This window comes from Amphiura filiformis, chromosome 20 (assembly GCF_039555335.1).
Source record: "Amphiura filiformis chromosome 20, Afil_fr2py, whole genome shotgun sequence".
NCBI lineage: Eukaryota > Metazoa > Echinodermata > Ophiuroidea > Amphilepidida > Amphiuridae > Amphiura > Amphiura filiformis.
Window position 1 is genome coordinate 5,482,819 of NC_092647.1, and position 15,311 is coordinate 5,498,129.

Genomic DNA, 15,311 nt, shown 5'->3' on the forward strand with positions numbered 1-15,311 from the left:
TAAAATCCAAAGGGAACCGTGTAGTTGAAGCAGCGAACATTGATTCAATAACAATGCCATTTGCAGGATATATCACCGTACCGCTAATGCTATTAGTTTTGTTGATGGGATAGAAATGGATATATTAAAAAGAGGGAAATTTATGGGCTGACAGGCAAGTGAGCAATTTATGAGATTATAGTCTCATTCATGTCTACAACGTATTGGTATGCTAAATGAGAACAGGCAATGCATGTGTGAAGTAATTGCATATGAATTACTTATACTGCCTGAAATTTACATTTGCCATATTTCAGTGACAGTCATTTTGGGCATTAACAGACAGTATATTCCAACTCCATATAAAGTGACGTCATCTTTACTGATTACCTTGGCTATTGCGTATTCATGCATAAATTATCCGCAGGGCAAAAGTAGGCAGTCCGAGCGTTCTCCTTAACCCGCGCGAACGGCCGCCGACTGTTGGATGGTACTCGAGCAAACCTATTAAAGACGTTTTACTTCTCTGTTCGGTCTGTCAGGCAGTGGTTAAGTGAAAAAACGCGCGAAAACAGTTGTAAGGTTGAGCAAGCTCGCACAGTAGTGTTGTGATATCGGGGTGTTTTGGCAGTGAAGTACAGCTCATCGGCTCCACGCTGAAGGGGCGTTACTTGTCAAGTAGCGGGTAGAATCATTGATTGTGTCTTTCCTGCCTTCTACTACGTCCCTCTTAGGCTTTTCTCTCTCATCTGCAATTCAACAACTAATACTGTCATTAGCGTTACAAATAAAGTTAACAACGATTCGCTGATGATAACAGTCGAGGGAACTACCCGGGCAATCATCAGTAGTAATCAAATGGAATCTGAGACTTTGTTACAAAAACAGACTCGAAAATACTATAGATATTAAAATCGAAGGCGAGCGGAATCACACTTTTGGGAACACTTCAAAATTGTACAAAAATGCCGTTACCAAATCTTCAATCACCTCCTGCAAATATGGATTCAAATCTAATCGAGACAGTGACAGCAGAAGAAGCGGAAAATCAACCAGATAATAATGTTGACACCACTGCGGCTAACAATGCGCAAAATACAGCTTACGGACCACTTTCTCCGACTCTCCAATCTCCAAGACCCAATGTACCGAGAAGATTTCAGCTTCCGGAAAGGAGAAGGCTCGTGGATCGGACTGTTAGTGAAGGGCAGCTCAAATTGCCGGCATCTTTGATGAAAAAAGCTGCGTCTCTGGATAAGACCACGTCGTTAGACGCCGATGATCGTCCTGACTACTTTGAACATCACTCCAGAGGTAAGTCATATTATTTCATACATATTTTAATACTCGTTGAATCACCCAATCTACTTTTAAAATGGAATCAATATTATAACTGGATGCATTTCGTTAAGGAAATAGATGCAAAATTTAACGTAAGATGTCAGCTAAGACTCGTTATGAAAGCCTCTACCACAAAAATGAAGTTTCCCCTATTTATCATGATTTAAAAGAGATGGAGAACGTTGTATTTTTTGCTCAATATTGTTGCCATTGGCCGTGATAATATCAAAAGTATGTTTTACTCTTTCAATTGTGATTGAATTTCGACAAAATAACAAGAAAGATTTAGGAGAACTACAAGACTAAGTTTAATAAAAATATAAACTACTACAATGAAAGGTAGTGATAATGACGTAATTTTTCAGCTAACATTTGATAGTTTGGTATGCGTGTTAATTTTGAATATTCATGTGACAACATCTCATTATAAAAGTCTGGATAATTGTTTTGTAGCGCTGACGTATTTGAGATATAAAGTATTTAAGTTACATATTTTAAATAATGGTTGAAATAATATTATTTCAATGAAAACCCAAATCTATTTCGATTAAATCTTTATTTTTTTTTATTCTTTGCTAAAATTATGAAATAATATTCAGAAAGGGTTATTGCCATTTTAAGCCGAAATAATGGGGTAAGATGAAAGAAACCCCAATTATTTATATTCTTGGCTGCTTAACTGTGGAGCTCTATAGAGGATTTAATGCCGTTATAACGACAATAATTCGAAATTGCTCGAAACCATTTTCGCGGATTCAAATTAAGCAAAAGTTGTGACATGTATAAACATTAGGGGCTATGCAATAATAATGAGCCTCCCAGGTGGGTACAATTCCCAAACAGCCTGCCAAATGCTTGCCCCCTCTCGGCTTGCCAAAATTTGCTTGCCCCCTTCTCTCGGCCTACCAAAAGCATCTTTGCCCCACCCCTTTGCATATGCTAAATCTTTGGGATCCCAATTTGCAAATCTTAAATGGTCTAAATATATATTTGCATATTTAAGCGTTTTCCTAATGTTTTTCTAAGCCCTTTAGAGCGTTTTCTTTAAAGGCGCCCATAGATGTGTATCAAAAATCGCTTGCCCCCTCCCCACTCTCGGCTTGCAAAAAAATTGCTTGCCCCCCTTTCGGCTATCCCCACCCCAAATGTTACCCTCCCCTAGGACTCATAATTACTGTACAGCCCCTTACAAATATCGGATTTGAAAAGAATTAAAAATTAAAATTCGTTAAACAAAATCATACGTACGTGTAACAATGGAAGTGTTACACGTATGCAAGTTAAAGCCACGATATATAACAATGGAAGTGTTGTCCATAGGGACATAATTTAATTATCACATAATAAGATAACAAGATTTTATTCTTGTCTCAAAATGAGAATTACATGTATATGAAGCTCTGAACATAATTTACAAAAAGACTGATGTCAAAGGCGTAATAGAATCAACATATCACAGCAAACATTGCCCCGAGAGAGTTGAAAATCACACCCATCAGATCGTTAACATTAGTGTTCATAAGTGTTAATATCCCTACAAAAATCTTGAAACGATATCTGTCTTAATTTCACACAATGCGTCATGGTTTGTAGGAATAATGTTAAGGTACCTGGAGATATATATTGGATTCGTTTTTATCACTGAGACGTGTTTATTGAGTGAGGTTTGATCTCAACTCACTGGAGTGATAAGTAGAGCTCTTCACTTCCGTAAAGGTATTCTAACAATCGACTATACGCCTTCCTGACAATATGCCTATTTTTTAGCGTTAATATTTTGTATGATTGATGCATTATTGGCAATGTTTTTATCACGTTGTGTTATGAGTGGCATTTTAGCGATATTTGTTTTGTTTTTCATGAATATAGTATGAAGAACTGATAAAAATAGTTTCAACTATGTTTTGACAAATGATTTGTAAAATCAGTGCAGCCACCGAAAGGTGAGAATTGTTTTTAGGGTAGGAATTAGGAGTAAGGTGTTGTTGTGAAATGAGCATTATAGGACTAGTAAAGAGTTTTTATTCGGATTGTTATTCGAAAGTTATATAGCGTATTTCAATGAGAAAGCATGTAAAATAATGTTTCAAGTACCAAACACAATAAATAAGGCGGTCTACTTTGGTGCGAGAGGTTGCGGGTTCGAACCTTGGCGGTAGTTAGTATGCTCACGTGTAAAATTGAGTTAGCTTAAAATTCTCCTGGACAAGGAACTTACTGCTAATTGTCTCGTTGTAATCCGTACGAAACTCGGGGGACTGATCCTGGCTGCGAAGGTACATTGTGAAATGTCTAGAGTGTGCGCTTCTTAGCTACAAGTCCCTATGTTGTTGTTTAATGGTTTGTGGAATGATATGGGGCCGTAGTGGTCAGCGACAACCTGTAAAGTGTGCTGAGGCTTGTGGATCAACGTCTAGGCGTTGTGTCTGTGCTTAGCGCACTATAAATCCCCCCTTTTTTCTTTTCTTTTTTAAAGAATGATAAATCGTAATTTAGCACAATCGCACAAATCAAACAGCTAGGATATGTGTCCGAAAATCCCGGCTTGCGGTTTCATACTGCCGGCTACCTTCTATTCCAAGGGATTATAATACATAAATTCCAGAGCTGTTTAAAGACAAAGGTCCAGAAGTTTGCATATACCTCCCTTTGACATCGGTAACCCACTGTAAAGGTATGCTCATGAAACGCCTTCCAGTCTAGTAAAAGCCAAATCATTTTACTTTTCTGCATTGAAATTAGGTTTCAGCACAAAATTAAATATGGTATAATACACTTAAATTACACATCATTAAAATAAATTTGATTTTTATAAAGACAATAAAATTGATTGATATTGCCAGATTTAGTGTATCATATGTGCTGGTCATAAATTTATAATATTCAGCTTCGGGAAAAGGATGAATATAATTTATTAATTTATATTTTGTTCTTTATAATATAACAAAGAGAGAAAAAGATGTTGCATTCTTGTACTCCCTCATTGCTTTTTATCCCTTTTTTTTCTTTCTAGCATGCAGTCATGTCTCTGTAACTCTCGTCTGTTTTCCTTACCTCCTCTTCCCGTCGTCTTTCAAAATAAAATTGTGTCGGTATAATTGGTATTACTTGCATACTATGTTGATATTCAGACCCATTGGGAACATGCCTGACCAGGTGGCAGACCAGTGGCCCTAAATTTGATACGCAAATCATAATCGGTGCAATAAATCGGCAACGCAGTGACGTCATGTTGCATTTTAAGCTAAGTGGAGTTTGCTATAGTGACTCCCGTTGTTTAAATATATTCTGATAAGCTACTGTTTTGTTTGTAGTTATGATAGACTTGCAGAGCGTAAAGTGGCTGGACTATACATAGTTTATCAAGTTGAAATTCAGGCAGTACTATAAATTAAACTCGCAACGTGTTGTGTTTCGAGTAATTATAGAAATATTATTAATGTAAAAATCGAAAGAAATTTGACGTATATTTGTCAGCATTAATATATCCTATATACTTGTCAAAAATGTTAATACAATTATCTTCGAGAAAAAGATTAAAACACTTTAGCAATTTATATTCTTCTGTTTAATATAACAACGGGAGAAAATCATTACTTTTTTGTTCTTTTATCTTTCTAACAGTCATGTCCCAGTAACTCTCATCTGTTTTTATTACCTCCTCTTACCGTCGTCTTTCAAAATAAAATTGTGTCGGTATAATTGGTATTACTTGTATACTATGTTGATATTCAGACCCATTAGGAACATGCCTGACCAGGTGGCAGACCAGTGGCCCTAAATTTGATACGCAAATCATAACCACTGCTATAAATCTGCAACGCGGTGACGTCATGTTGCATTTTAAGCTAAGTGGAGTTTGCTAGAGATATAGCAACAAGAGCAAATCATGTTAAAACAAAACAAGATACTCCCGTTGTTTAAAGATATTGTGATAAATCACTGTTTTGTTTGTAGTTAAGATTGACTTACAGACCGTAAATTGGTTGGACTACATAGTTTATCAAGTTGAAATTAAGACAGTACTATTAATTAAACTCGCAACGTGTTGTGTTTTCAGTAATCATAGTAATATGATTTATGTAACAATAAAAAGAAATTTGACGTCTATTTGTCCAATGTTGTCAGCATTAATATATCCTATATACTTGTCAAAAAAATGTTGATACAAATGTTTATATTTTTAATATATAGTTTAATATAACAAAGGGAGAAAATCATTCTAATATTTCGTCATTACTTTTTTATCACTCTATCTTTCTAACAGTCATGTCCCAGTAACCCTCATCTGTTTTCCTTACCTCCTCTTCCCGTCGTCTTTCAAAATAAAATTGTGTCGGTATAATTGGTATTACTTGTATACTATGTTGATATTCAGACCCATTGGGAACATGCCTGACCAGGTGGCAGACCAGTGGCCCTAAATTTGACACGCAAATCATAATCGGTGCAATAAATCGGCAACGCAGTGACGTCATGTTGCATTTTAAGCTAAGTGGAGTTTGCTAGAGATATAGCAACAAGAGCAAATCATGTTAAAACAAAACAAGATACTCCTGTTGTTTAGAGATATTGTGATAAATCACTTTTTTGTTTGTAGTTTAAGATAGACATACAGACCGTAAAGTGGCTGGACTACATAGTTTATAAAGTTGAAATTAAGACAGTACTATTAATTAAACTCGCAACGTGTTGTGTTTTGAGTAATCATAGAAATATGATTAATGTAAAAATAGAAAGAAATTTGACGTATATTTGTCAGCATTAATATATCCTATATACTTGTCAAAAATGTTAATACAATTATCTTCGAGAAAAAGATTAAAACACTTTAGCAATTTATATTCTTCTGTTTAATATAACAACGGGAGAAAATCATTACTTTTTTATTCCTCTATCTTTCTAACAGTCATGTCTCTGTAACCATCATCTGTTTTCCTTACCTCCTCTCCCCGTCGTCTTTCAAAATAAAATTGTGTCGGTATGATTGGTATTACTTGCATACTATGTTGATATTCAGACCCATCGGGAAAATGTTTGACCAGGTGGGAGATCAGTTGTCTCAAATTTGATACCCAAATCATAATCAATGCGATAAATCGGCAATGTGGTGAATCGGCAAAGTGGAGTTTGTTATTTTGATACACGATCAAATCGTGTCAAGACAAAACAAAACAAATCCACTATACGTTGTTTAAAGACATTCTGGTAACCACTGTGTTATAATGACAAGTTGAAATTGAGACAATACTATTAATTTATCTCGCAACGTTTTTTTAATTTTAATTCATTATGGGAATATGATTAGTTCTATGCGGAGAATACATTCTTTTGATATTGGCAGAATTAGTATATCCCATACTTGTCAACATTTAAAAACATTCAGCATCTTCTGGGAAAAGATGAATACATAAATTAGATTTTTTTTAATCTTTCTAGCTGTATATACAACTATATATCAGATGCTTGACATAAGTATCCATAGTCGCATTTTTATACTTCTTCGTTGTTGTTGTTTTTTATCCATTTTGAGAAAATGCTTTCGTAGTCAATAAACGCCCATTATTTTCTGTTACGTTTCTGAAAAATCTCGTTATAGCCAAAAATGGAAATGGTGCAGTATTGTGCTATTAAACAAATAACCACCCATAGTCACATTGTGAAAAAATGTAATTATTAATGTTATTATGTAACTAAAATGTTATTATAATATAAAATTCTCATTTCCGTCTTTTCGAAGTTGACAAACAAAATACAAAACAATGGATATACATTATTGTAGTGAAGTATTAAAGAATGGAACAAAAGATCATATCGTATTGTTTATTTTGAAAAGTGCTTGTACTTTCACCTGAAAACATTCACACCATTTGTATTTGTATATGTTGTTGTTTTTAAGTGAAAAGAAAATTAAATGTTTGTGTTGAAATAAGGCAATACATGAATGAACAAAGTAAAATCCGTTCGTAAGGGCTGTATTTAGAAGAAAAAAGACATTACTGGTGTACAGTGCGCAGTGTGGCGGAGAAAATATTGGCACGAACCAAGTTATTGCGCTATTCCAGTTGAAATCCATAAACCCACTATTCAAGATATGACCTCAATCTTCAACGCATGGAGTGTGAATTTAAAATCGAGTTACCTGAACGGGTTACTCCATTTGAAATTTACACCCCCTGTGTGGGAGATTAAGGTCACGTCTTCCAGGGGTTGTAAGGATTTCAACTGACATAGCCCAGTTTAAACTCTCTGTACCTTTAGTATGTTATTTTACACATATTCCTAATTCCACAGCTAAGTTGTTACCAGCTATTTCCACCTTTGGGGGTAATTTTGACTAATGCTTTTGGCCTATTTCAAGAATATTTGTTAACGATTCTTCAACAGTTTTGAGTTTAAAATAAGTAGGTACTATTCGTTATGGAGTACCTGTACATAAACTTACTTACGAACATGACTATAAACACTATAGAGTGTCACACTGGTTGCATTGTACTTGAAAAACATCCTTGTACATGTTGAAATCGTGCAAATGACTATTTATATAGCCTTATCGAATTTCAAATTAATTGTACTTTGTCTTTCCATTCAATTCTTCTATATGCAAGCTCTATCGGTATTCAATGAAGATGCCACAACCTGTTTACTATAACAGAAATATAAGCATTCGGGCTGAAGTCAACAGGGATTTATTTTGTTTTTTTCATAAGCATTACAAATCACCGTTGCTATAATTGGTAATGGTGGTGATGCACGTGACCATCTAATTATCAGGCGGACAACATTCTTACAGGTAATGACCTCTAATTAAATTCGTTTCTCTCATGTATCGTTATCCATACCAATAAACAAACGCAGACAATCTTGCCAATTATTAAGAAAAATAATAAAAGAAATAACCATGTACTACTTCCTTATGGGCGCACCAGGATAGTTATATCCGGGTTTCAGCAATCGATTGTTATTTTCCAACTCCAAGCTCTTTTAATTTCAACATGAGCCTGAAATTGCCTAGTAAGCAGCAAGGCAGCATGGGGTGCTGTTTAATTTCCTTCAAGATTGTAGCACCAGAGTCTAATGGGAAAACTCGGCGGATAACGTGGTTTGATGAAATTTCGATTCTCGTGCGCAAGGCTGCTCCGTTGTATTGCTAAAATTGTTCAAAAAATATTAACTTTGGTGAGCTGAATGCAAATATGTGGTGTCAAGTTTCATAATATTCGTCTCAGCAGCTGCGTAGTATTCCCATGAATATATATGGAATGAAATCAAGAAATATTTGAATACATTTAAGGAAGTCTTACTTTAGTCTGCCAATAACGTTTTGTAAGAGCAAGAGTCAATGTTTCAACTACACGGAATCTTCTAAAAGTCAGCAAGATATGACTTAAACGTACTTTTACGTTGTCAATCGGGGTATTATTTCAAAGCATAAAATATACCGATATTTAAATATCTGTAGATCATAATATATACACCGGGCATATATATGATCCATACGAGCATTTAATTTATATTATAGCTGCCAACTATCTTTCGCTATAATTTTAATACCAAAAATGGTCTGTATCGATTTTGATTTGAAAATGAGTTGAGGGATTAAGTGTGTTTTTTCTATGCTTATAAGCGTTTGTGTGCTGCTAATTTGAGCTACTCTGTACCCACTTTGCTTTTAACCAGTTAACCAGTATGCTTCGACTATATTTATGAATACGTATTTATAAATACGCACGTGACCACCTCCGCGCTGCCATTACAGCTTGTAGACAGTAAGTCTCGAAGTGACCTGCTACATAACTTTGAGAAGTTGTAAAATTGTGAACAAAAGGATGATCCTTAGTTTGCTAAAGGAAAGCAAACAACCAAACACAAAGAATCAAGCTGCACGTCATGCCACAATATGCTAGATATTTGTGTTCATGAAAACTATATGTTTTAGTCATTGTTGAGTTTACTATATAACGTTGAATATTTATTACAGTTTTATTTTTGTCGTCATATGACAATCCCGCCCCCCCCCTAGCTGTTCGTACATATTCGCTATGCAGCGTGCGTGATAGGCCGATATAAACAACGTTAATGTACGTGTTTAATGTTATTTTTTATTGTTTGTATTTATTGTGATGAAATATTAAGAATTACAAAATTTTCTGGTATGTACGAACGGGGGCCCTCGTGCATAAACAACCGTTTAGTCATGAAAATATATAAATAATTGTAAAGCGTTACTGATTAGCTCTAATTCTGTTCTACAATATTTGTAGGTCACCGTGAAAGGTTAGATTACCTTGACAGAAGTTTTTCACAACTTCAACAGATTTATTCATTGTCATGATTGTGGTAAATGTTGAGTTGTTTTGGTATACTTATTACTTCCATGTGGCTGTTCGCGTTTAGAATATTTTCCAAATCGTCAGCCTGCTACGCTAGAATGCAAATGAGAGACATGTAAAAATGACTTAGGCATTTAGCGTAGCAGGCTGACGAAATGTTTTGTAACGCTATTTAGACGTATGCTAATACATTTGAGCACAGAAGGCAACTGTTGACAAAGCCATGCAAATAGCATTTATAATTTTACACCAAAATAGCATGGCTGGAAGAAAAGCGTGATTCAAATGACAATACGTGAAGGTTAGGCTATACTTCACCTGATAACTAGGCAACAAATTCTCCTGGATTGTAACTGAACAAGTCCTCTTACTTTACGGCATTTTAGGCTAATCCTCCCAATGAATACAAACTCACGTATTATGCCTTATGTACCGTTGTGCTAGATTCGCGAGTCATATTTGTATAAGCAATGATTAAAATTTAAATGAATTTGTACCCGTTGTGTAGTGTGGAATGTAGTTTAAATTAGATCTCACGCAATGTGCTTTTCATGTTGCGCGTTAAAGGGGACAATTACCTGAACCATTTATACCAAGATATTATATTGCATAAACCGAATTGTTCCGTTTCCTATGTTGTTTCAATCAGTTGTTAATCTAGTTTAATTTATGTAAACCGCTAAAACTGTCACAATGTATTTTAAAAATATAAACCAAACATCTGCGTTGCACAGTTTTTCCTAAATAAAATGTAATGTTGAATTGCCTTGGTATTACGATATATAAATAAACCCCTAATTCAATCTAAAGCAATGCAACTCCCTCAAATCTCCATACCATAATGTATTGTTATAATGACTGTTTATGACATTAATAAAAAATTATGCGGATGTTGCATTTTAATATGGCAATCTGGTCAATAATCACTGAAAACTGATCGGTATCAATCATTTTGATACAGCCTGTTTATCCCATTGTGCTGTGTAGTATATCTTGAATAACTATTGACTTCAGAGGACATCTCATTAATAGTTCGTATTTATTTAGTTCTTTGGATATTGCATCACAATTAATTAATCAAACGAAAAAATTAGCCTACTAATTGCAAAAAACAAACCAAAAAAACACTTAGAAAAATAGAAAACTTACAACGGAAATCGAAAACATTGATATGAAATTAAAAATATTTGGGGATATGCCCGCGGTCACGGTTGAGTACTGGAAAGTGCTTATGCAATGCTATAGAAATCAGAATATTCCAGGGCTCGACTATGACAAGAGCTTTACAAGAGCTTGAATCCATTCATTGCAAATGAGAATGTATGATAATAATACACTTTAAAATAGTGAGGTAAATATCTGAACACATCAGTTATGAAGAATTCAAACGTTGTGAATGTTCTTAGTCAATAGGTAGTTGTACACAGAATTTTGGAAATAAATCTAACACTGGCCAGTATAGCGGGTCAGTTGCCTGATGTAGTCTAATAGTTCCGTGGTTAAGGGGGTACTACACCCATGTGGTAAATTTGTGATTATTTTTGCATTTTTCTCAAAAAATAATTACACACTGGTAACAAAAGTTATGTATATTATTGGGGCAAGGAATCCAATTACTTTTGTTACCACTGTGTTATTAGTTTTTGAGAAAAATGCAAAAATAGACACAAATTTATCGAGGGGTGTAGTACCCCCTTAATGTATCCGATAAACATGAACAAATTATTCGTGTAAAATTCACTTTGTCGTAAGACGTAAGTCACAAGACGTAGTGACAAACCGTAATCTCGATGTACGATGTATTTTTAAAACTGTCGCATTAAGGATGTGCCAGCGTATATGTACCTAGTTTTACAATGAAGCTGCAATAAGGCAACAGTGAACAGCCCTTGCATCATGCATGGTAACCTTTTACTTAATGTCTTTAGAATATCTTTAGAGCAGAAAATTTTATGACCATCTCATATTCACTATCTACTAGTTTTAGATTCCTCGGTTAAATGTTATAGTACCATTACGTATTGCTTGCTCATGTCACTAAATAACATACGGATAGACGACAACTAAGTGGCTTTGTTAAAGGACTGAAAAGTGCACACGCCGTAAAAGGAGATTTTATCCAGATTACGACTTACGACTATCGTCTCTCTCTTTTCTTTTCTTTTTTATTCTATTGTATTTTTTATCTGGAAAATTTGCCTGGGCGTGCCTTCAAGCTCGTGCATCAAATACGTGATTTAAATTTGATGCCGAAATGAACTTACTAAAAGTTCATTCTTCACGAACAATGGGCTATTCCATTTAAAACCCACACTACCCCTGTAGAAGATTTTGGAATATCTTCCCCAATTTAAATAGAATGAACACGTTAGGCAGCTCCATTTGAATTGCATACACCCTCTGAGAAAGATTTAACCTGAATCTTCCACAGAGGGAGGGTGAGTTTCAAATAGAGTTGGTTAAAGTACTTATTTCATTTGAAATTCATACTCCCCCTGTGAAAGATATTTCCAAAATCTTCCACAGGGAGAGTGTGAATTTTAAATGGAATAGCCCAATGTCTGATTTGGTCAGGTGTGCACGTGCGGTAGTGAAGACGAATATTACCAACGTGTCTTGGTTATCTGTTTCCCTTTTACGACACAATATATTCCCAAACATCAACGGAGTAAAAGGCAGGACACCTAATAATATGTCTTATTCATTTTTCCTCTTGAAAATTGAGATCGCTGAGTACTTTGTGGATCACCATGCATAGAATACATTTCGATAAATAAGAGGCTGTTCTAAGATTAGTATTTAAACCACGACTAAGAAGTAAATTTTGAACATTTAGTACACATGGATTCGCGTCACTTAAGGGCTCGGTCACCCACCTTTGCTTGCACATTATTTCTTGTGCGACCTGAGTGCGCATCAGACACACCAAATTACATTCTGAATACGAGGAACGTCCTTCTGATGTCAAATAATTTTGATTTTTTTGAAGCTCGATATATAATACAAATTTCATGGCAAATAATTCAAAAATTGACATTTTGACATTTAACAGTCCTCGAAGTACGAGTAAACCCAGCAAACACAAAAAGTTTTCGACATCATTCGCCAAAGGTTATAAAAGGTTGTCAGAAACCGTTTAAATGTCGGGTTATATAAAGGGTACATTAATGGTATAAAACGTTTTCATAACATTAAATAACATTTGTTGGTAATTTACTGCACAGCAAACACAAATGTTTTACAGAAAACATTTAAATGTCGGGTTATATAAAGGGTATAAAAACGTTTTAATAACATTCAAAAAACATTTTTGAAAACTTGGTACAAATCATTCTAAACAGAATGTTATTTTGGTGTTGAAAAAATATTTTGCAAAAAAATGTTTGCCCAAAATATTTACAATAACGTTTTTAAAATATTTTCACGACCTTTATATAACCCGACATTTAAATGTTATTAAAACGTTTTGTAAAAAACATTTATATAACATTTCTGTGATTGCTGGGTGCAAATATTTTAACATAATGTTATTTAAGTGTTGACAAAATATTTGGCCAAAAATGTTTGTAAAAATAGTTTACAATGACATTTCGAAAACATTTTAAAAATATTGTTGTAGTGTGTTTTCATACAAAACGTTTTAAAACGATTTCATGACCTTTATATAACCCGACATTTTAATGTTATTAAAACGTTTTTACAAAATTTAACTTATTTAAAACGTTTTAAAAACGTTTTTGTGTTTGCTAAATTTAATGATATGAACGCCAAGTGTATGTATCTGGGATGCAAACCCGACCACCACATGAAAATAATGTGACCATATACATGAAGTTTCCAAAAAGAACTAACAATTTGTTTCTCTCTGTTAATTATTATCAAAATTTAAGTCAGTTGGCTGAATGGTTTCTTTTTCATTTGAACAAAATTCTTTTCGGTACATCTTATTCATTGCGATATTCAATTATCTCGTATCTCATTTTAATCTAATGATCGTCATGATATCTCCTACAAAAAGTTCATCTAATACGTACTAAATTTCAACTTCAAAGAAAACAACAACAACAACTTTCGATTGAACCGCTTGTTGTATTTTTCTCAAGCGCTAAACCATACATTTGATTAAATAGAAGAATAAACATTCCATTAAATGATTGAAAAGGAAACAGGGTAGGCTACCCGATAAAATAAAACTTAAACTTGTATGGTATCTGCTGTATCATGGTATTACTCAAGCACCGACGCCTCATCGTACACCGAAATAGACATTTTCCAGATTGTTATTAATATGCAAACAATTGTCGGCAGGTGGGTAAACATCCCATTCTCCAGGACGCATAAACCGTACAACATTTACCAATCTTAATGCATTATGTCAAGACTAGAGAAACCACCATCCTGTATTATACACCTCATAAGTAGTGCCATTTGATAGAGGGTGAGATTTGATTAAGCATTATTTAAGCAATTCTGAGTCGATCATTGACGGGTATTGATTCTTACTTATACGGTAAGTTTCCCTAAAAAAAAAAAAAAATAAACAGATTTGAATATATCTTAATCTCGTTTATACGTGGTTCGATACTGTACATCCGGATTACTGGTACATATAAAGCACAGCTTGGTTATCTTACGTAAACGCTACCACTTTTCTTTAACTCTCGTCCTATGAAGGGTAGGGTGTACCAACCCCATAAGGGTTTTAAACTGGCATACTAAAATGTGACGTGTCATGTCAAAAGGAGACACTTTTGGACAGGTTATCAATTTTGAGGTTTTTACATAATTATCTTAAATAAAGAGATATTTTGCTCCATAACGCCGTTTTCCCCAAATGAAATTGGACATTCCTTTTATGGTATAATAAAATTGGAAATTGAGATATCGGCCTTTAAAAATATTATTGACAATGTTGAGAGTAGGAATTACCTTGAAAAATGTTTAAAAAAATACAAGATGCCAGTTATATTCCGGTCTGAAACTATCAGACAATATATTAAAACATAAATAACATCACAAATTCGCAACCAACCCAAATTGTCAAAAAATCACCCCGGGCAGATATTTGGCTATTTCTCCATTTACGATCCTGCCCAAAAGTGTCTGCTTTTGACATGACACGTCACAAATGCTCATGTTTGTACCCAAATGCTATTTGCAGATCTGTCCTTTGCGCTCGTTTAAGAAGAGATAACAATATTAACCCACCACCTTACTCGGGGTTATGGCCGACCATGGAATATGAGGGAGGTGAAGCCCATTATAGGAGCTATGGACTTTAAAGCTGGTAGTTATAGGTTAAAATTGACGTTTTCTTTCATATTCCTGATGTTGCATGACGTCATAGTGTCATTATATGAGGAAAGCTTGTGCGTATTCTTTTTTGTTCAGTGGATCAAGGAGACCATAACTATGCACTGATACCATATATAACAGTATACGACGTTTAATATAGAAAATTATATGAGAATATAACAGTAGGACGGGGGTTAAGGCTTACTGCTTATACTAATCAAAGAAATATTTATGTCTGTTGAGCCCTTAGTTATTTTATTGTAACATCTCAGATAAAGTTTGCCTGCACAGTTTGTAGCAGGTCTTACGGCCTTTGAATTCAGAACAACCAATTAGAACAACCATATATTGTTTATACATTTG

At 34.5% G+C, this 15,311-nt stretch overlaps 1 protein-coding gene across 2 annotated transcripts in view; it reads left to right on the top strand.

Moving 5' to 3' along the window:
- Positions 1-246: 246 nt before the first annotated feature.
- The window catches only part of LOC140142764 (glutamate decarboxylase 1-like), a 92,856-nt gene continuing 77,791 nt past the window's right edge, over positions 247-15,311 (top strand). For both annotated transcript variants that reach the window (XM_072164751.1, XM_072164752.1), the window contains exon 1: positions 247-1,293. In XM_072164751.1, coding sequence (XP_072020852.1) covers positions 945-1,293 — 349 coding nt within the window. In that variant the 5' untranslated portion in view covers positions 247-944. The remainder of the gene's footprint in view (positions 1,294-15,311) is intronic.